General features: G+C 41.5%; 1 protein-coding gene across 1 annotated transcript in view; it reads right to left on the minus strand.

Annotated features, from left to right (window-relative positions):
- Positions 1–23,246, minus strand: part of LOC139322860 (vascular endothelial growth factor receptor kdr-like) — a 197,599-nt gene that overhangs the window by 104,975 nt on the left and 69,378 nt on the right. Inside the window, exons 6-10 of the mRNA XM_070952110.1 lie at positions 12,351–12,478; positions 4,933–5,095; positions 4,172–4,308; positions 2,182–2,347; positions 504–624 (exon numbers count right to left, since the gene is read on the minus strand). Coding sequence (XP_070808211.1) covers positions 504–624; positions 2,182–2,347; positions 4,172–4,308; positions 4,933–5,095; positions 12,351–12,478 — 715 coding nt within the window. The remainder of the gene's footprint in view (positions 1–503; positions 625–2,181; positions 2,348–4,171; positions 4,309–4,932; positions 5,096–12,350; positions 12,479–23,246) is intronic.

Below are 23,246 nucleotides of genomic sequence, written 5' to 3' on the forward strand. Positions count from 1 at the left end.
ACCCCAAATGTGTGAAGAGAAAGAAAAGCTTGTCTTGTCTTAGCAAATAGATAGATTTTGGTATGAAGGTACACAGCTGGAGGCCCTATTGAACATCATTGGCTATTGGTTAAAGATTGGGCTTGGACCAAGAAAATCCAGGTTGAAACCTTCATTTAATTATTAGCTTTCTCAGGGCAACCTTCCTCATAGATAAAATTAGAGGAAATTATATACAAATTAGTAAGTAAGTACGTAAGTAAGTAAGTAAAGAAGGAAGGAAGGACGGAAGAAAGGAAAGAGGGAGAGGAGAAGGGGAGAAGGAGGAGAAGAGAAGGAGGAGGAGGAAAAGGAGGAGGAAGAAGAGGAAGAGGAAGAGGAAGAGGAAGAAGAAGAAGAAGAAGAAGAAGAAGAAGAAGAAGAAGAAGAAGAAGAAGAAGAAGAAGAAGAAGAAACAATTGCAATTATACCGCTTCCCCAAATATGATTTTACTGCAATGTAGGAGCTCCATTTTAGTCCTTACCAAGCCACATCAGGGGGAGGGAAAGCATCAACCTTCCAAGCCAGCTTCAGTACTTTTAGTCCTGCATTGGCCTCATAATACAGTTTTTGCCTCTTTCTGACAAAATTGATGAAAGCTTGTTCTTCAATAAATGAGAAAAAGAATAAGAGTTAATTGCTAGTTTGCTTTGCAAAACTGTCAGATTTTTTTTTTTTTTTTGCTGGACATCAAAATAACATGTGCAAAAGATAACAAATCAGAAAAAAAAAAAAGACAACCAGGCAGATGTGAAATGGGAAAAAAAATAAGAAATGGCCATGGTTACAAATTTAAAGCATGTGGTATTTATTTTTCATCTGAGTAGTGAAATTTTATTAATTTGACTCTGAGGTACTGTTTGATCTGCAGACAATTGTGAAGAAGATCCAATGTATAAAAGCAACAGAGACATTTTAGAAACACCCGTTCTAAGTGAAGGCTGGTGAAGGCAATAATAATCTACAGGCACTATCTTTTCTGGACAGTATTTCTTTTAACTCTTGAATTAATGGTTTTTTTCCATAGCACACAATCCATTTTTTTCCTGACCCACAATTGGGTAATTATTAAAATATATCAACAACACACAGCAGCAGATGGTCCATGACAAGGAAGGGTGATTTCTGTTTGATTTCAGCTGTGAACATGATATTTTTCAAAGTGACAATACATTAGGACACATTTCTGGAATTTCTTGAAGATATTACAAGAATGAAAAGATTTATCATTCCTTAGGTGATTGGGTAGTCCTCAACTTACAACAGTTCATTTTGTGACTGTTTAAAGTTACAACAACACTTTTCAGTGTTGTTGTAACTTTAAACAGTCACAAAATGAACTGTAAGTGACTTACAGTATGACCATTTTTCATATTTACGACCGTTGCAGCAACGCCATGGTCACGTGATCCAAATTCAGACCCTTGGCAATTGATTCATATTTATGACAGTTGCAATGTCCCAGGGTCATGTGATTACTTTTTGCGACCTTTTGACAAGCAAAGTTAACGGAGGAATCAAAACTCACTTAACAAAGGTCTCACTTAGCAACATAAATTTTGGGCTCAATTGTGGTTGCAAGTCAAGGACTACCTGTACTTTCAAGACATACATAGGTGTAACTTTGGAATATTGTGTGCTATTTTCCTGATGAATGGTGACTCTAAACCACAGAGAAAGTGATATAAGGCAGAGTTTCTCAACCTTGGCAACTTGAAGCTGTATGAACTTCAACACCCAGAATTCCCCAACCATCTCTGTTGCTAAGATTGAGAAACACTGATATAAGAAGTGTTGAGAAGTTGTGGAGGAAGAAGAAACCACTTATTTTTATCCACCAATGTTGACAATATTTGTTAAAAAATAAACACCACTCAATGTCAAGCAAACAACTTCAGGGTAAGTTAACTGAACTGGGGAAGTTGGAAATGCTGAGGCTGGTGCCTCTGGTGATGAATGAGTAATTTAAGTCATCACTGAGTTGAAAGGATTGAGGAGGGAGCTACAGTACGTTGGTTCTGCGAGGGTCTTATCAGCAAGGAAGGGTCTCCTAAAATGGTGGTACCAGCAGCCTATCAATATATCAGCTTGCAGAAAAGTGGCATGTTCTGACCAAATCTCTTTTGACACCTTAGCTTTTCCACTTTTGTGGTCATTCTTACCGAGTATTGTGACTGTAGTATTGATTTCTATGCCTCCTTCGCCCATACTGAACACTTTGCATATGTAAAGTCCTTTGTCTTCCATTGTGACATTCGTGATAGTCACATTACTAGAGCCTTTGTACACGAAGATACGCTTGTCAAAATTCTTTCCTGCCCTTAGTTCCTAGAAGAGAAGAAAAGAGAGGCATAGAAAAATTTCCACCGAGTTCAGTTTAAAAGCCCTCAAATAAAAGCTGTAAAGGGGAATATCGTGGTATCTTTTGCTAGATGTGTGTATGGTAGGATTGATGGGAGCAGACTTCAATGAGCCTTTGGTGGCACAGTGGTTATGCAATGCAGTATTGCAGGCTGACTCTGGTGACTGCCAGCAGTTCGATTCTCACTGGCTCAAGGTTAACTCAGCCTTTCATCCTTCTGAGGTTGATAAAATGAGGACCCAGATTGATGCTGACTCTGTAAACCACTTAGAGAGGGCTGTAAAGCAGTATGAAGCGGTATATCAGTGCTAGCGCTAGTGCTAAGAGTTTTAGAAGGTGACTAGGGGGTCCCTTCTTTCTGTTTTAATGTTTAAATAGTATACCACCAGGTATTTCAAAGAGTAATTTTCTTTTCTGATTTCAAAAAGAGATTGCATCCTTTAAGTGTTGTATACAAACATTCTGATCTGTTTTTCTAACTTTTATTTTATTTATTTATTTTATTTTTCAAATTTCTATACCGCCCTTCTCCTTTCGGACTCAGGGTGGTGAACAGCCAAGTAAAACACTTTATATACAAAAGTTAAAATAGATTTAAAATAATTAAATAATTTGGCCCATAATTTAAAACATTTCAATTTAAAACCAATTTCAAATTTTAAAAACCCCATCATTTTAAACATAGTATTTATGTAGGGGTTATTAATCATTCTTTCCATGCTTATTTATATGGACCCAAGAATTTTCAATAGACCTGCTCTGATGTTGAAGTAGTCCTCAACTTACAACAGTTCATTTAGTCACCATGTGAAGTTACAATGGCATGAAAAAAGTGATTTATGATCAGTGATGGGTTGCTCCCAGTTCGGTCCGGTTCTTGCAAACCGGGAGTAATGGTGGTGGGAGGCTCTACCCACCCGCCCGGACATCATTATGGATGATCATTATGGAAGCGTGCACACATGCACGCTTCCATTGCGAACCGGTAGTAAAGGTAAGTGGAACCTACCCATTCTTATGATCATTTTTCACATTTACAACCATTGCAGCATCTCCATGGTCACAAGATCAAAATTCAAACGCTTGGCAATTGGTTCATATTTATGACGGTTGCAGTCTCCTGAGGTCATGTAATCACATTTTGCAATCTTCTGACAAGCAAAGTCAATGGAGAAGCTGGATTCACTTAACAATTGTGTTACTAACTTAACAACTGCAGTGATCCACTTAACAACTATGGCAAGAGTGATCATCAACCCTTGGGCAACAAAGGGGCAAAACCTGCTTAAGAAATGTCTCAAATTTGGGGCTCAATTTAATTTAATTTAATTTAATTTCCAATTTATATACCGCCCTTCTCCTGAGGACTCAGGGCAGTGTACAGCCAAGATAAAAAACATAGAATACAAATATTAAAAAACATTTAAAAATATATATAAATTTTGGCCCGAAAGTTAAGAAATCACAGACTGATTAAAAGAATTTAAAATTTCTTCTTAAGCCAACCCGGCTTGCTGAAAAAAAAGGGTTTTAAGGAAACGACGGAAGGCATTGAGGTCATGGATTCTCCTTATCTCCGGGGGCAACTGAATTGTGCTCATAAGTCAAGGACTACCTGTAGTTAAAGCCCCTTGGTCAACAAAGGACAATTGAATGGTTATTTAAGAAAGCTAACAAACATTCAGCAGATCCATTTCTGAAGAACCAAGGAAACAGATCTTCAGAAAAGAAACACACTTGGAGCAGGCCAAGGTCTTCTCTCAGCTAAGAGACCCACTGGAATGACTCACCCTCTTTCCTGGAAATGTCCATAGAAATTCTAACCGTCCATTCCAGGATGTCTGTCCTTTGCATTCTAAGTTAAGGGTTTCTCCAACCAAGAGTTTTTTGGGAGTTGCTTCCACAACCGCATTCCAAACTCGTATCTCTAAAAGAAATAAGAAAGTCAGCGATCAAGCATCTCCTCCAGCAACATTGAGTATCACATACAGAATCAACGTATTTGATGGCCCTTCAGCCATATCTTTTAATGGAGAGCATCTAATACCAGCTTTGAGGAGTGTTTATGGAGGAAAATCCATTTGATTTCCATAACTGGAATCAGGCTTAGTGCAGAATATATAGGCACTATTTATTTAATGATTATTTGAAGTTATGACATTGAAGTGACTTATGACCATTTTTCACACATATGACTGTTGCAGCATCCCCATGGTCATGTGATTTACATTCAGATTCAGATGCTTGACAACTGTTTCATATTTATGACGGTTGCAGCATCCCGAGATCATGTGATCCCCTTTTGTGACCTTTTAATGAGAAGGCCAGATTCACTTAACAACCGTCTTACTAATTTAACAACTGCAGTGATTCACTTAACAAATGTGATGAGAAAAATGGTAAAGCCCATTTAACAAATGTCTCACCTACTGACATCAATTTTGGGCTCAATTGTGGTCATAAGTCAAGGACTACTGGTAGTCCAGCAATGGAAAATTATGTCCAAAAAGGACATTTTCAGCACCCAGAGCAAAAGCAGTCATCCACTCACCCGCTTTCTGGGTCAAGTAATAGGTCTCATATTGTGCTCCGTTGACTGTAGCAACACATTTGATCATTCTAGTAAAGAACTCAATGGAGGGTGAAGTGATCATGAATCCTTTCTTTGGGTCCCATTCCTTCTTCTCATAGGTGAGAGGCTTGAGAGATTGATGCTAAAGAAGAAAAAGAAAATATAAAGATAGTACTTTTTGTCTGAGATAAAGCTACTGCCAAGACTGACTCGCACTTTCACCTACATTTTGCTTCGCTCGTAGCTTGACAAAGAATAGGGCGATGGTGGGTTGGAATGCAAAGGTGGGGGGAATGGCATCCAAGCATCCTCAGTTCCTGTCATACATTGCTACCCCCTCAAGGACACCCTGAGCAGATGTCCCAGTGTGGCCGTCTGGTTCCCCTAACAAAATGAACAGAAGTGATTGGTGGACCTAATGGACTGTGGGTGGCCCATGGAGAAAGGAGGAATGAACTATGCATGCTTTTGTGCGGGAACCCAGAGCTGGTTTTGCTTCTTCTGTGCCAATGTGGTTTATTCAGTAAAGTTTATACTCTTGGAAAAATAACATACCAGGAATTTATTTTTCTGGATTCGCCAACTGGACAGTTGACAGCTACAGTAGATATAATTAAGAAGCATTCAAGCTGTTTGGATCTTGAAATGTCCCAAACATTTCTTGTCCCAAACAAGAAATGTCCCATCTTTGGGAAGATGATGTTCTGATCTTGAGAGAGCCATTCTAAGGCTCATTCCAAATTTACTGAAAATGTTTAGAGATCAGATGCACTTCTCACAGACTTACTAGAAGTTGCCCACCCTCAAAATGGGCAATTTCAAACTCCATTCAGCAATTGAAGTGGGATGTTTCAGACCATTTCTGGCAAGGTCAGAACATCATCTTCCCAAAGATAGGATGTTGCAAAATCTCTACTTGTAGGAGAAGGATGGGGCTGACTCTGATGGCAGAATTAAAAGAGAGATCAGTCTGAATCCCTACATAGCCAAAAGAGGATTAAATCCAACTTCCCTTGAATTGACTCTTATCTAGCTCCAAGTGCTAACTCATGAATGGAGGCAAATATATGTGTCCCAGGATAATGTTGCAGGATCCAATCAGGCTCCATCACTGGGACCAGAGGTTTAGTCTTCTAAGCTTTTGGACTCACGATGGAGCCCATCCCCAGGGAACTTCTCTTTACCAGAATGTCTTCATGGGCTCCAGCATGAATCTGAAAGTTTGGAAGACTAAACTTCTAGTCCCAGTGACTGACTCAGACTGGATCCTGCAAGTGTTAACCATTAGTTGAGAATATTTCTATGCATAGGCATGAGTAGCAATAAATCAGTTTAATTGGACCTCCACATGGTCTTCTGTACTTGATATGAATTCAGTTCTGTTCAGACCCATCTCTTGTCTCTATTTTTTAAGGAGCAATAAATCACTCATTGTAGTTTTCCAATTCAATCACTGTCATCTTCAAACACAACCTCAGAGATTCTGTCTGAGATTCTGGATTGACTCTGGATTGCTGCCAGTCAAGAACACTGAATCATACTGATTAATGGATCAAATCAGTGGCTCTGTTTGTCTAATACATCATAACCATAAACTAACCCAGTGTTTCTCAACCTTGGACTTCAACTCCCAGAATTCCCCGGTCAGCATGGCTAGCTGGAGAATTCTGGGAGTTGAAGTCCACCCATCTTAAAGTGGCCAAAGTTGAGAAACACTAAACTAACCAATTCCATTTTAGCCCTACGTGTTGCACAAATCCAACCACATGGCTATTTTCTGGATCAATATACCCTAACACCCAGAAATTGGGAATAATTAAGCAAATCATAATTTTCTTAACATAGTTAAGTTCATGATAAGCTAGCTTTCTATGTTCTAAATTTATATTGCTTATTTTGGGCATCATGCCTTATTTCAAGAGAGAGTTTTAAAGGTGTATGCAACGTAGCTAAGTAAAAAGATAAATTTAAGCAGCCAAGCAATAGTGTTTTTAACAGCAAAAAAGGACAAGAGAAAGCGCTTCTGGGTGGACCTGCATAGTAGATGTCTGAACTATCTACATCATCCTCATTGATTTGTGTTGGTGGCATGGTGAACAGACACTAGTCAGTCTTCAAGTTAATCATTAGAACCTAGCCCCTCTGATTTGTAAACCATGATTTTTAGCTTAGCGAAGGGTCCTCCAAACTTCGCAGTTTAAGACTTGTGGACTTCAGCTCCCAGAATTCTTGTAGTTGAAGTCCACAAGTCTTAAAGTTGCCAAGTTTGGAGAGCCCTGGCTTAGTGTAACGATTGTTATTTCCTTTTTCAGGATGACAATCTGCCATGAACTACAGTTTGCTTGTGTATCTGGTTCTTGTACAAGCTTCACAACTGCATCTTGCAAAATTTTGCCTAGATAGACAAGCATTCTATGTTCCTGGAACAAAAAGCAGATCATTAGCTCCATCTCAACGGGAAGGGATATCAGTCAGTTTCCTGTCCCAGCTGATTTGAGCTGGAAAAACAAGGATATCTGGAACCCTGCTATGTCCCTCTGTAGTTTGGCATGCTTCATTACTCACTTCCAGAGGCTTCCTCCATCCTGACTTATCCTTCATGCCCTATTATGAACTTTATCTCCCATACCTACAAGGTCCAATCATTGCTGCCCCAAAACTACAGATGTCACCATCACTGGCCACCGAGACCTGTTCTTCAAACTTGTGTCCTATATAATCCCCTGCTTTCACCCTGGAAAAGACAACATGGGACAGTGCTTCATGTTAACCCAAGTTATCTGTTCTCCTACGTTGGCTGCAGCTTGACTTTGGATTAGAAGTCAGGGCCTTGAAGCTGCAGAAAAACAATCAGGCAAGCAGAAAGTGATATTAAGAAGGCAGTACGAAGCACCTATTTTAAAACATTGTGTAATCACAAAACTTTGTTTTTTTAGTCTTACAAATCTTTTCTCTTCTGGGCCAAACAATAGTGCTATATTTTAAGGGAATGTGGTGTAGGATAAGGGCAGAACTCCTATTTCTTTCTCTTGCAGCGGGGATAAGGTGGTGGTCTCTTGCCTTTTATCCAAGTTGAAATAGAAACCTATTTGTCTTCTAGGTATTTCTATCTATAGGTGAGGAAACTGTTTAGAAGAAACAGCATGTCTTTCTTGTTATTGGAGTCTCTCTCTTTCTCTCTCTCTCCCTCCCTCCCCCTCTCTCTATCCACCAACTTCCCTCCTCTTTCTATCATCTATCTATTTCTCCTCTCTCTCACACATTTATCTCTCATCTCTCTCTCTCATCAGCCAGCTATCTAGCTATGTACTGTTTAGCTCTCTATCAGTAATATTTGTCCGTCTCTCTCTTTCTCCCCTCAAAATTCTTCTTTTGCAATAAAAATATTTTTACTGCTTTTAGATGGTAATTTCATTTATGTACTGAATCATCATTGACAATTTATGAGGCTACAATGGTAAAATGCAAAGAAGGGATGAAGATTATTCCTAATTTGCAGTCCAAAGGCACATTTAGTGGATCATGCTAAAAAAAGATTAGTTAGGTATCCCAAAGTTGGCTGAAATTGGCAGCATTAAACCGGAACATATTTTTGAAAATGAAAAAAAAACCATGATAGCATGATTGAAGCTCCATCCCTTTCTATATGCAGCCCATGTAAAAATTGGGGAAGGGCTTTATTTATTTATTTATTTATTTATTTATTTATTAGATTTTTATACCGCCCCCTCTCCCGAAGGACTCGGGGCGGTGCACAGCCAAAGTTAAAAAACATACAATATAAACAATTATATTGATATTGTGAGCCTCCTTGATTTTTTTGACTCTCTCTGCATGGATAACCCTGCTCCAATAGATCCCTTTTCTACATTAATAGCGTTTTTGGCAAAGTGTCATGGCAGTTTAGGGCAAACTTAGATGATTCCAAGCAGTCTTAATTTCCTTTCTGAGGTTTTCTCAGGTCCCACAGGGAGGGATAGCCCACATGGTTTTATTCTACATTAATTTTACATAGATATTATGTATGTATTGTGTGTATATTCAAATGCCTGAATTTCAAGCCCAGCTCTAGAACTAATCAGAATCAGCTGACATGAAGAATGAGCTTCTTTCTAGCATTAGCAACCTATCCAAGTTCCCATAAATATCTAAAGAGGATAGAGTGCAGTCATTTTAAAGTATAATGGAAACATCAGAATTGTAATTTACAAGGGATGAACTCTGTTGTTTCAGAAATTGTGAAACAGAATGGTGATGAATAGTAAAATTCTGCATTTGAGGATCCCCTGATGATCAGATTTAAAATATATATGTACAGAAATATTGCACATAGATATGATAGCTATAGATACACACCCCCATATTCCACATATTAAATGAAATTGCTCGTGCAATATTCAAAAGTTTTTATGAAAGGAGAAGAGGAGCCACAGCTGATTTTACCCCAACCTTCAAAAGACCCTGGTGCTATTTTTCCTCCCTCTCTTTCCTGCCGTTTTATCTCCGAGCAGTTATTAAATTTGAAGGAGGATGTTCTAAATTTGTCAAATCATCGGGCTCCTTCCTTCCCTCCTCCACTTCAGTTTCCTGTGAGTAAAGGAAGCCGCCAACCCGGCTCCACACGTAGTATTTCCAGACAAGGCCAAAATAACAAGCCAGCTTTCCTTAAATGGGAACAGAAAGATGGGCACCCAAGGTAAACACACCTCTACAGAAAGCCTTATCCGCTCTTCTGGAGACGTCTCTCAAGCCAGGGGAAAAGACACTTTCCATTTGGGATCCCACCCCCGTTCTGTCTCTTTCAAAGGAGGAAGAACAAAGTCTTTGGCTCAGATGCCCCAGCAGCTTAAAATGGAAATATCTAGCCATCCTTCTGAAGGTCTAGGACGAGGTCCCAGTTCCAGACTGAGCAACAAATGGAAAAGGTTTGACTCAGCTCCAGAGATGGGAAAGATCAGAAACCAGGCATCTGAACCGCTTGCCCTTTCCTCAAGGAGATGTTATCTTCAGCTTTCAGAGAGGCTGCTAGGCTGGTATTAATTCTCCATATATTTCGACAAAAGTCAACAGAGATGTTAAGCCAACACTTACAGGAAGCCAAAGCTCTTGCTACACCAGCCAAGAAGGAGAGAGAAGGAAAAAAAGTCAATAATGGGTTTAATTTCAAAATTATGAAAATGTGTGTGTGTGTTTTGGATTGAGTACTTTATGAAGGGAAATTGCTCTCTTCGTAGGAAAGTATTGTTTCACCTCAATGTTAAAACTAAAGAAGTTTCTCTTGGCAATTTTTATTACTTTGGCATCTTATGAGTAAGATGCCTCTACTGTTATCCATCAAACACTATCAGCTCCCTCCCATTGCCTGTTTAGTTCTACTAGACTAGAGCATCAAATACCACTCCGTAACAACTCCAAAACCCATGGTAAATACCAACAATCAAACACTGAGATGAAATGACCATTCATCTGAGAGTCTGCCACTGAGAGTCTGTATTAGAGACTTTGAGATTGGCTGAAGATCATTCTATATCAAAAACAGCTTCTAAGAAACCTAGGGTGGCTTCTGGGGAAAAAATTGCCTCATGAGAAGAGTATGAAGCAACTTAATACACATAATTGTACTCTTTGAAGTACAGTGGTATTCCACTTATTTGTCAGTTTCTTTACTCCAGAGAAAGAGTGACTGAGTTAAATCTACATGACAGCAAACTCAGCTATGGTAGGACAAATTTTATGGCAGCTTTCCTAAAGCTGTTTCATTGCTGGAGGCAGAGAAAGTGCTAGTGCTGTATAGTGGTATTTTTTGTTATGTATATATATATGCATCACTTTGAAACTTCCCAGGCTGCCCATGTATCTAATCTGAGAAAGCCTCATGAGGTCTTCTCTTGAGATTGGAGGAAAGAGGGGGAAGCCAGGGAAGCTGTAGGCCACTGACAGGAGAGAGTACAACAAAAGGCAGGATACTCACACACAAGCCTTAGAATCACAGGGCTGGAAGGAACCTTAGAGGTCTTCTAACCAAGTCTGCCCAAGGCAGGAGTCCTTAAACTATCCCAAACAAATGCTTTTCTTTTCTTTTCTTTTCTTTTCTTTTCTTTTCTTTTCTTTTCTTTTCTTTTCTTTTCTTTTCTTTTCTTTTCTTTTCATCCTCTAGTGATGGAGCACCCACAAGGAGGCAAACTGTTTCATTGATGAATGAAATCAATGACCTCACTATCAGGAATTTTTCCCCTCAGTTCCAGGTTGTATCTCCCTCTGATGAGCTTCCACTCATGGTTTCTTGTCCTGCCCTCAGATGCTTTGAAGGACAAATCAACCCCCACTTCTTTATGACTGCCACTCAAGTATTAGAAGACTGCTATCATGTCACCCCAATCCTTCCCTTCAGGCCTCGTTCCCTTAACTGTTCATTGTATAAGACATGGTAAGAAGTCTAGCATCCTCTTATCATCTCTGCTGCTCTTCCCTGTATGCTTCCTAAAAGATTCTCAGCATCTTTGGTGTTTCGTGTTGATCAGAACTGGATGCAATATCCCAAGTGTGGCCTCACTTCCTGTGATCTTGATGCTTTCCCTCTGTTAATACAGTCTTGGACCACATTGGCTGTTTTGGCAGCTGCAGCACACGGCTGGCTCATACTTAAGCAATGTTCCGCCAAGACATCTCGATCCATTTCACAGGCATTACTTAGTTGCTTTATAACAAAGAACTGAAATAATATTATTCTCTACTCTCAAGAATGTCACCCCAATTCTATCCTTCTTTAAAAGAAAATTTGAAAGCAGGTTCTACTAAGTGAGAAGCAATAGGAAAAAAGGGAGAAAACAATTCCACATGGCATAAAATTAAAGCTCCCTCTTCTTAGGGCTGGTGTCTGTATTACCTTGCCATAAAACAGTTCCGCTTCTCCTTCTGCCTTTCAGCAAGCCCAGCTCAGGGAACAAGAATAATATTCTACCTTTTCAAGAGCACCCAGAAAATTAACCAAAGTCATCTTGAAATCCTAGTTCGGAGAAATTTAGGATTTTGCTTCAATCAGGATTCTGGTTGAGAATAATGGATCCTTTCTAGAATAAATTCCAGCAAATGTTCTTCCAGGGTAAAAAAAAAAAAAGCCCAGAATAAAAAAACAAATAGGAATTGCATTTATCTAAGAAACTCTTCAATAGATGCCCAAAATATATAATCTTCCTTTTGCTATCATGCCTGATTCTCATATCTGTCTGAACCAGAGTTTACATCTGCTAGTTTGAAAATCTATGGCTAAAAGTGGCCCATTACTGAGCAAATCAATCCTCATTGGTCTATTTATCAATAGTTACCCTTGAAAGCTAACCCATTTGATGAAGGTTGTGAGAAGATTCAGAAATAAACTAAGACAATGTAATGCTCACCAGCAGCAGCTCCGGTTTGATCTCTGGTGAGGTGACACGACATGGCACATTGATCACATCTGTATTGTTGTTCACACGGATGAGGGATGGATGTTTTGGGTGGGGTTGCACAAAAGGCTCTGACTGATCTGCAGGGACACAAAAATGGAACATCACAAGCGTGCAGAGAAGCAAGCCTATTGGGTTGCTTGATAGAAATTACCTGCTATTCATCCTTAATTTTTACACCAAAAGTACACCAAAAATAGAGTAGATTAACAGATTGTGATTCTGATTTAGATCAAGTCTTAGTTAATCCTTTTGGGATAAAACATTGGCAAAGCCAGATTCACTCTTTCTCAACTCAGATATGACACTATATGCTAACCCAGGGGTGTCCAAACATTTTGCAAGGAGGGTCAGATTTGGTGAGGTGAAAATGTGTGGGGGGCCGGCCATTCAGCCTGACAGTCTTTGAACCATTGACTCACGGGCTCTTGTGAAAAAACGCTGCTGAGCTGTTAAAGCAGCTTCCAGTTCCTTTCATTTTTTACCATGTTCGTTCCCAGTTAGCTTGTTGTAGTTAGCATGTTTCGTCTGGTAGTGCCTCTTGATATTGAATTCCTTGAAAACAGCCACAGTCTCTTGGCAAATTAGGCAGACACAGTTGTTTCATATTTCAGTGAAAAAATACTCCAATTTCCATTTGTCCTGGAAGCGGCGGCCCTCGCTGCCAACTTTCCTTTTTTTAATTACAGTCGCCATTTTAGAAATGGGCACACACGCTCACAAGGGTCACGCAGCGAGAGTGCTGATTACTGCCATCTCCTGGTGAAAAAATATGGCTGAGATGCTCTGCAGAGCAGGATGGCTGTGGAGCAGGAGGCAGCAGGGGACAGCTGCGGGAACCGCTGTGCAGTGAAGGGAAAAACGGCAGGCGGTAGAGATGAGTGACAGGCTGAGTTGGCGGGGAGAAGAGGCTGTGGGCCGCTCAAAATTTGAACACGGGACGCAATTGGCCCCCAGGCCGGACTTTGGACATGCCTGCCCTAACCTTTCCCATCTGAAAATAGCAACTGAAACTGTGGAGATATCTTATGCTAGGAAATTGATAAATGCAATCAACTGAGTTTACAACTCAGGTCTTCAAAGAATGTTAATTTCCTTGCTTATTTCCAATTTCTCTTGGAGAAGAGGAGGACACAATGACCCTTTCTTTGGAGGCATCTGGAACTTTTTCTCAATGCCCAAGAAAAAAAATGGCAGTGATGGAACCAGCAAATCAGCACATTAAGACTTGATTTTCACATATGTAGGTGTTATTGCAAAGATACAATCATGTTTTCAGCATCTACATTGCTGGACAGTTCCCTGATGCAACTCTACAGACAGCTTTGTCTGTTAGGGCAGAAACTACATTGAGGAGTCCTTGATGTTCTCTGAGCTTGGTTGTTTCTTTGCAGAAGTTTCCCCAAACTAGGTAACATCATCAAATAATATTCCCTAGTTTGGTAATGAAATGTCTGCAAGGAAACAACCAAGCTCAGAGAGCACCAAGGACCCCTCATTTTCACCCTGAACTACAAATGGAATAGAATACTTTATTTGGCCAAGTGTGATTAGATGCACAAGGAATTTGTCTCCAATAAAGCAGCTCTCAATGTACATGCAAAGCAACAGAGTATAATAATCATAATAATGATACTAATAAGAGGGGGTAGTAGACAAGATGAGAAGGATAATAGCAATACAGTCCTACTACATGGATAAATATCCTTAGGCATAAGTTCTGTGGGAATTAGGTGTTCAGCAGAGTGATGGCCCAGGGAAAAATACTGTCCCTTGTCTAGTTGTTTTGGCATGAGATGTCTCAAGGGGAGGAGTTGAGACAGTTTATGTCCAGGATGTGAGGGGTCTGTAGATATTTTCTCAGCCCTCTTTCTGACCCTTGCAATATACAGATCCTCCATGGAAGGCAGGCTGGTTGCAATTGGTTTTTCTGCAGTCCTAACTATCCATTGAAGTCTGTACATGTCCTGTTTGGTTGCTGTATCAAACCAGACAGATAGAGGTACAAATGACAGACTCAATAACTCCTCTTCTAGAACTGTATCAGCAGCTCTTTGGTGCAATCTGAACTTAATGAGTTGAACAGGAAGAACATTTTTGTTGTGCCTTTTTAACGATAGTTCCAATGTTAAGCACCCATTTCTACACTTGGGAGATTATAGTACCCAGAAATCTGAAGGATTCTATTGCTGGTACTGTGCTATATATAGTATAATACAGTAAGAGGTGGTAGAACAGGAGGGCTCTTCCTAAATATTCTCCTTAATTAGAAACTACATTCCATCCCAGCTTCCCTCAACTTGTGCCTTCCAGATATGTGGACATCACTTCTCATCAGCCACAGCCAATGGGTGTGTTGTTGTTGTTTTGGTTACAAGGAATTGCATTTCTCATGAGTGAGGAGTGAAAATTACAGTGGGGGGACTCACAAGGACACCCCATTATTACAACCTGGGAGATCTTTCTTCCCCCTTGTTTTTAAAACTGGATTAGCCTATTTAATGGTTTACACTGTATTTGAGTGTCTCCCTCCTTAAAATGGAGAATGCCAGCAATTTTTGGCAATTGCACTAATGAAATTCATGGTGCAATCAAAAAGGTTTGCAGAGCTAAAAAAATAAAATAAAAGGCAGTTCGTGCCTGGATTGTGCTAATCTTCAGTTTGGCTTTCTGCCTAGCAAGATAATCCATTATCTTTTTGATGAATGTCAATTATTCTAGGCCAGTGTTTCTCAATCTTAGCCATTTTAAGATGGGTGGACTTCAACTCCCAGAATTCACATATGAGACTCCTTAGAAATAGCACGCAGTGATAATGGTTTTGTTATAGTTTGTACTTTTAAAGTTAGTCCTTGATGATGGAAGGCAGATAGCAAACAAATAAACTGGGGAAATCATTGAGGCTGATCCAGCATCACAAAAATTCTCCTTCTCACCACTTGAGGGTGCAGTTAAGATGACTTTACAACATTCAACTACTGTTGTACTTCTCTTGCTAATGGACTTCTACAAATGGTCTATTCACTTTTACATTCAGGCTAGGGGAAATGAGGTGGGGGAAGAGAAAACAGGAGATCAAAAGGCAGCTGTTATTGAAAAAAGGTGAAGCCACCCCCCACCTACTCCTTTTCATTTAATTCATGGGTATATATAATGAGCAGGAAAGGAAAAAAGAAAGGGAAAGGGAGAGGAGAGGAGAGGAGAGGAGAGGAAAGGAAAGGAAAGGAAAAAAGGAAAGGAAGTTATGTAGAAGGAGGAGAAGGAGAAACCCTATGGAGATCTGCATGAAAGAATGCCGAATTTTGAAAGTTGAATAAACAATGCAGTATCCACCATTGCCTTCCTTCCTGATGTTGTGATGCACGTGAAATTTGCTTTCCTTTGTGGGCACTCTAGAGATTTTTCAGAAAAATAAGGTCTAACATTGTTTTTGTGCCCTCAACCTTTACAGACATTAACAGGAAGGGGTCCACATTGTTGCAAGGTTGAAGGCTCAGGCTGATTTTTACAGATGCAGCCAGTTCTTTAAATTAACTAAGTCTTAAGTCATTGTTTCTAGCTGGAGGTAGAACAGGGCAGGATATCTGAGTGGAAGAAGAAGGAGAGATAAGGAGAGGCTGCTTAATGGTTTCCTGACATTTTCAGCTCAGAATTGCCCGCCTGGTGCTGATTTCTCACAGCAACGGAGGTGGGTGATGAATGGTCTCGGTTTATCAGGACACTACATAAACCAAAACATAGAAAAGCAAATAATCTGGTTTATTGTCTTTCTTCAGAATAACTCTCTCATACCCTTTTTCCCACTATGGGAAGTTTATCAACTCCTTCATGGATTCCACATAATTAGTCTCAAAACTGAAATCTTGGCCTAGAAACAAAATCTCTTGCTTCTGGATCTGGGTTTAGATAGCTACTCAAATTGCTGAACTGCAATCTTTTGAAAAGATTGTGATGGATTCCAAACAGAATAGAATGCAGAATACAGAATAAGAGATTTGGAAGGGGCCTTCTAGTCCAGCTCCCTATTCAAGCAGGAGACCCTATACAATTTCAAACAAATGCCTGTCCAGTCTCTTCTTGAAAACCTCTGGAGGCAAGTTGTTCCACTGATTGATTGTTCTCACTGTCAAAAATTTCTCCTTAGTACTAAGTTGGATTGCTCCTTGATTAGTTTCCATCCATTGCTTCTTGTCCTGCCCTCAGATTGATTCCCTCTTTGTGGGAACCCCTTAGATATTGGGAAACTGCTATCATGTCTCCCCTAGTCCTTCTTTTCATTAGACTAGGCATGCCCAAGTTCTGCAACTGTTCTTCGTATATTTTATCCTTCAGCCCTCAATTGATAGATTTTGATACCATCGACCATGGTATCATGTTGCGCCGGCTGGAGGGACTGGGAGTGGGGGGCACCATTTTGCGGTGGTTCTCCTCCTATCTCTCCGACCGGTCGCAATCCGTGTTGACAGGGGGGCAGCGGTCGACCCCGAGGCGCCTTGTTTGTGGGGTGCCACAAGGGTCGGTCCTCTCGCCCCTCCTGTTCAACATTTATTTGAAGCCGCTGAGTGAGATCATCCATGGCTTTGGGGTGGAGTTCCATCAGTACGCTGATGATACTCAGCTGTACATCTCCACCCCAGACCATCCCAACGATGCCTTGGAAGTGATATCCCAGTGCCTGGAGGCTGTGCAGGTCTGGATGGGGAGAAACAGGCTTCGTTCGACTCAACCCTTCCAAGACCGAGTGGCTGTGGCTGCCGGCGTCCCAGTATAGCCAGCTGACGCCATCGCTGGTTATTGGGGGCGAATCATTGGCCCCCACAGAAAGGGCCCGCAACTTGGGCATCCTCCTGGATGCACGGCTGTCTTTAGAAGGGCATATGACGGCCGTGGCCAGGGGGGCTTTTTATCAGGTTCGCCTGATACGCCAGTTGCGCCCCTTTTTGGATCGGGACTCCCTACGCACAGTCACTCAAGCACTCGTCACCTCTCGTCTGGACTATTGTAATGCTCTCTACATGGGGCTCCCCTTGGGGTACACCCAGAGGCTCCAACTGGTGCAGAATGCGGCCGCGCGGGGGATTATGGGAGCGACTGGGCGCTCCCATGTGACTCCTCTCCTGCGCGAGCTGCATTGGCTTCCGGTGGACTTCCGGGTGCGTTTCAAGGTGTTGGTGATCACTTTTAAAGCGCTCCATGGCTTAGGGCCAGGGTACTTACGGGACCGCCTTCTGCCACCAATAGCCTCCCACCGGCCAGTTCACTCCCACAGAGAGGGCCTCCTCAGGGTGCCGTCGGCTAGACAATGCCGGCTGGCGACCCCCAGGAGGAGAGCCTTCTCTGTGGTGGCACCTACCCTTTGGAACAATCTACCCCCAGAGATACGAGTGATCTCTGACCTCCGGACTTTTCGTCGGGCCCTAAAAACTTATCTCTTTCAGTTAGCCGGTCTCTCTTGATTTTATGATTTTATGGTTGGTTTTAAATTTTGATATGGATTTTAAATTGATAAATTTTAAACTATGGGCCAAATTTAATTATTTTAAATCTATTTTTAATCGTACTTTATGTATAAATGTTTTTATTTTGGCTGTTCACCGCCCTGAGTCCGAAAGGAGAAGGGCGGTATAGAAATTTGAAAAATAAATAAATAAATAAATAAATAAATAAATAAATAAATAATCTTTGTCAGTTTTCTCTGAACTCATTCCAAAGTCTCAACATCTTTTTTATATTGTGGCGACCAAAACTGGATGCAGGTGTGGTCTTACTAAGGCATTATAAAGCAGTAGTATCACTTCTGGTGATCTTGATTCTATCCTCTGTTTATGTAACCAAGGATTGCATTGGCTTTTTTGGTAGCTGCAGCACATCCCTGGCCCATATTTATGTACTACTGGTTTATATTTAAATATGAGTATATAAACACTTTCTAACCTTCTAGCTCTGTCTTTATGACACACTACCTTAAAAAGCACCCTTGAAGATCATGTTAGTTATTTTCTATCCCCAACTGGCAGGTCATTTTAGTCATGTTTGTGATTGGTCACATAATCCAAACCACCAAGAAGTCCCAAGCCTAATGCATTTGGACTGCAAAACTCCAGATGATCGCTAAATGGCAGACAATCAAGTTTCCTGTATCTCTGTACTGCCATTCTGCTTTTTGTAATTCAGACAACAGGGCTCTCACTTTGGAACTATTATAGTCTATATAATTATAATTATAATTATAGCAATTAGGCTCTGCCATCTTGGCAAAAGTCTGGAACTAAATCGTGCTTTTTGGAAATCCCAGTGGGGGCCATTTCAGATTCAGTGTGATGCAACAACTCATACTACTCCCAGTAGGTAAAATGAGGGCCTCCGTGGGAATTAGCGGTTTCATCCGGATGAAGAAATGAGCATTGCTCCACCTATTAGGTGATGTGCGCAATGTCAAGATTCACATACAAAAGGGGTGGAGTTTGCCTCATGATATCATAATGCTTGTCACATTATTTGCCTCCTCTGTTCCCTAACTCCCCTCTCTTGTCTCTGCCAAGTTTAATTTAAGGTGTCATGCAGGGGGGTTGCACGGGATGGGCAAAAAATTAAGACACCCAATACATAAAACAGGCAGAGATTCAACCTTACCATTGTGGCCACTCTCTTCTCCTTGAATAATAGGGCTGGAAGGGACTAGAGGTCTTCTAGTCCAGCCCCTGGACCAGGGGTGAAATCCAGCACGTTCTGACAGGTTCTGGAGAACCGGTAGCAGACATTTTGATCAGTTCAGAGAACTGGCAAATACCACCTCTGGCTGGCCCCAGAGTGGGGTGGGAATGGAGATTTTGCAGTATCCTTCCCCTGCCACGCCCACCAAGCCATGCCCACCAAGCCACACTACACCCACCAGGCCACGCCCACAGAACCGGTAGTAAAGAAATTTGGATTTCACCACTGCCCTGGACCGAGGCAGGAGACATTATACCATCTTGGTATATCTTCTTTAATCATACTCTGTGGCAGGGATGGGCAACATTCCTAAGCCAGCCATGCTCAGGAACTCTGGGAGTTGAAGTCCTTAGGTCATAAAGGATCCATAGCTGCCCACCCCTGCTCTGTGGACACCCCATATGACACCCAAATGCATCCTAAGGAATGGAAAATGCAGTAAAGCTTCTGGCAGAAACAAATGGAGAACAAAATTTGCTTCTGGTCTATTTCTTTGCAATCTTCACAATCTTTGATGAGTCATAAGTACTATTGTCCAGCTGCCACCTTGCATTGAAGCCAGGCTGATTCATGCTCACTTCCTACCCATTATCTTGTGATTCATTGACCCATTTGCTTCTATCACTTCCCTCTGAAGGAGCCAAGGGAGCTCCTTCCTGCAGGGGTCCCTTTCCTGGGATGCAGCTGAGATGAAATGGCAACTGGGGAGTATAACTGATGAATGAAATTTATTAAAATTTCATTTTAATTAATTTATTAAAAAAATAAAGGAAAGGATGCCAATATCCTGCTTCGTGTGTCATTGAATCACGAGACTCAATGCATCATGCTTAACCATGATTTGTGGATTAAGCCACAAGGGTTGGGCTGCAAATTCAGCCAAAGAATCAAGTTGATATGCTAGGGTGGACAGAGGATGAGGAGGGTGATCTGGATTTCCTAAGGCTGTCCAGCTCCCCTAAGACTCCCAGCAGCTTATAATATGTGCAAAAAACACAACTCAAAACCACAGAACAGCCTGGAGTAAAACAGTTCTCCCCAACATGCCAGAAAGATTTATGTGATCTGCTCAGCAACAACCAAATAAATCCCATTGTAGTTTAATGGGATGCACATATCCAGGCTATGCAGCATACATAGATCCCAGTGGTAAGCTTAATTAGTTCACCTTTCCATGTTTGAACTTTCTCCATATCACCACATTATAAAAACGATGTTGAGACTTTGGAAAGAGTGCAAAGAGCAACTAAGGTGATTAGAGAACTGGAGCCTAAAACATATAAAGAATGTTTGGTGGAATTGGGTATGTCTAGTTTAATAAAAAGGACTAGCATCCTTCTTGACATGATAGCATCTTCCAATATTTGAGGGGCTGCAGAAAGAAGAGAGGGGGTCAACCTATCCTCCAAAGCACTTGAAGGCAGGACAAGAAAAAAGGGATGGAGACAAGTCAAGGAGAGAAGCAACCTAGAACTAAGGAGAAATTTCCTAACATGACAGCAGTCAACTAATGGAACAGCTTGCCTTCACAAGCTATGGATGCTCTAACATTGGAGGCTTTTAAAAAGAGACTGGACAGCCATTTGTCTGAAATGGTTTAGGGTTTCCTGTCTGAGCAGGGGGTTGGACTAGAAGTCCTCCAAGATCCCTTCCAACTTCGTTATTCTGTGATATCTGGACAGATAGCATCAGATATCTTTTGTTGAACTCTGGGGTGGGGTGGGGGGCAAAGAGGTCAAAGATGGACAAAGGAAGAAGGAAAAAAGAATGAGACATTGGACTACTGCGCATGTCTACATTCTTTTTTCCTTCTTCCTTTGTCCGTCTCTGAGATAACTGCCAGTAACGATGTAGTTAGCTAGTTTTATAATAAAATGTTTCTTAGAATATATACTTCAGGTTTTCTTTCTTTGAGAGTATACACCATGGAAGACAAGATCCAGCCACCTCTAATTAATTACAGTTTCCCCGGGGGGGGGGGGGAAACGAAGCTGATTCACGCTTTGACAAGGACAGCAGCAGCGACCTCTTAATTGAAGCTCCATCCCTTTTGCACAGTTGTGAGACTTGCAAAAATAAGGGTGGGGCTTTGAGGATGCTTCTACGGCCATCATTTTGACTTTTTAAAATCCCGCAAGCACTTTTGTCTTGCAGCTTTCCTTCCCCCCCCACCCCCCCCAATCAATGGAAATTCTGCTGAATGGAATTTTATCATGTTTCGGTTTCTCCCTCCCCTTGCAGCCAGCTTTTACCAGCCCTCCTAGAGGAATTCAAGTTGATCTGGCATTCCTGTTTCAGGACTGGCTTCATTGGAGGATTCATGGGCCTCATGCAGGTGAGGTGGGGAAAAATATGCTTTCCCACGAGAATCCCATTCTTCCCGGCGGCAGCATGCGAGAACAATAACAAGCTGTATCTCACCCCCCCCACCCCCACTTTCATTTTAGCCTGATGCTGAAGTCCTCCCGATGCACAGGCTTCAGAAGGAAGCTGCATTGCTCTGTCACAATGCCCTGCTCGGCTTTTGTTTCAGTGTAGTTTTCTTGGTCCACCCAGATGGGAAATACGGAATCAGCCCAGAATAGGGAATTTTATTTTCTATGTCCCAACTCAATAAATAGCTTGGCAATTTTTCTTTGAAAAGCTGCGTATTTTTTTTACCTGGCCATTTGCAAACCCCCAAGGTATAATTGCAAGGCCTCTGCATAATTAGGTTAATTTGGAATAAATTTAAAATTAAATCAATTTCAGGTTTTGTTGCGAACCTGTCCACATTTTTGAGTCATTGGAATCCAATAAGTCAGTCATTGTTTTGGTGGCTTGTTCTGAAAGCAAATTGGGGCTGAAGGCAACACAGGTCACCCAAATGAAGAAAATCTATGTGCATGGATACACAACCAACAGGATGGGGTTTTGCATCACCCGTCACTTTGGACTTGAGTGAACACACTTTTGCATGGTGCAAGAAAATGGAATGTGTTTGCACAACACACCACAAGCATCTGAAGGACACCAAAGAGAAGAGTGACTCCACACGTGCCTTGATGCCATTGTGCAACTCACACAAATTATGTCATTTGAGCAATGACACTGTACCTTCAGAAATTGTGGGTGTTCCAACACTGGAGCCTTTTAAGAAGAAACTGGACAACCATTTGTCTAAAATGGCACAGGGTCTCCTGCTTGAGTAGGGGATTGGACTAGAAGATCCCAAGATCTCTAGGGATCCCTTCCAACTTGGTTATTTCATTATTATCTACACAACTGACAAACTTCAGCCTCCCTGTGCTGAATTCTTTCTTTCTGTTTGCCTTTGGCCTACAGGTTGATTTTATTTCTCCAACTTTGCTCTACCAAAGGATGACAAGGATGGCCATCACACACATACACACACACATGCACACCCCCATTTCTGCTCCTTCAGCACTTCCAGGTGAGCCAGCCTTCTTGACCCATGCTGGGTTTTAAAGGAAAGACCTCCACCCTGCCTGCCTTCCCCTTGACCTGCTGAGCCAGACAGTCTGTCTGCAAAGGCTACAGAAAAGAAGCCGATCTCCATCTCCTTGGACTTTCCTGACAGCTGATAAGCCACTAACATTCCACAGTGCCCACCATCCCTGTCTGGGACGTGCCGAGGGGCTTGCTGTGGTTTCCTTTCCATGAAGAAGCTGTGTGTGGCTTGAAGGAGGCTAGAAGGGGAAGGAAGCAGCTTGTCTTCACAGCTTCAATATCACACCCTGCCTTGGCAATCTCCAAGCTAAGGGTGCTGAATGGCCTGTCTCCAGGTTGCGGTGACTCCTGTAGACTTTTCGATCTGTTGCTGCGCAGTGTTTGATACCCAGGAAATGACCGGCAAGATCATCAGGTGGATAATATTTCAACAAGGGAATTCATCAGGGCTTCGGATACAAAAGTTAGCATCAACTAGCAGAGTAAAATCCGCAGAAACTCTTTTACCTTTATCTTTTCAGATTCCAGTAAGGGATCTGTAGCATTTAAGGTAGCATCTGTCCGCATCTGGGGTTACCAGAATGTGGTTTTGATTGTATGCTACTCTTCTCTTGCTGTTATTCTCACTTTGTTGTTCACTGTCCCAATGGATTGGAGCAGTCTGTAAATACTCTTAATAACGTA

This window comes from Pituophis catenifer, unplaced genomic scaffold (assembly GCF_029215685.1).
Source record: "Pituophis catenifer annectens isolate HBS135680 unplaced genomic scaffold, rPitCat1.0.hap2 SCAF_11, whole genome shotgun sequence".
Lineage (NCBI taxonomy): Eukaryota > Metazoa > Chordata > Lepidosauria > Squamata > Colubridae > Pituophis > Pituophis catenifer.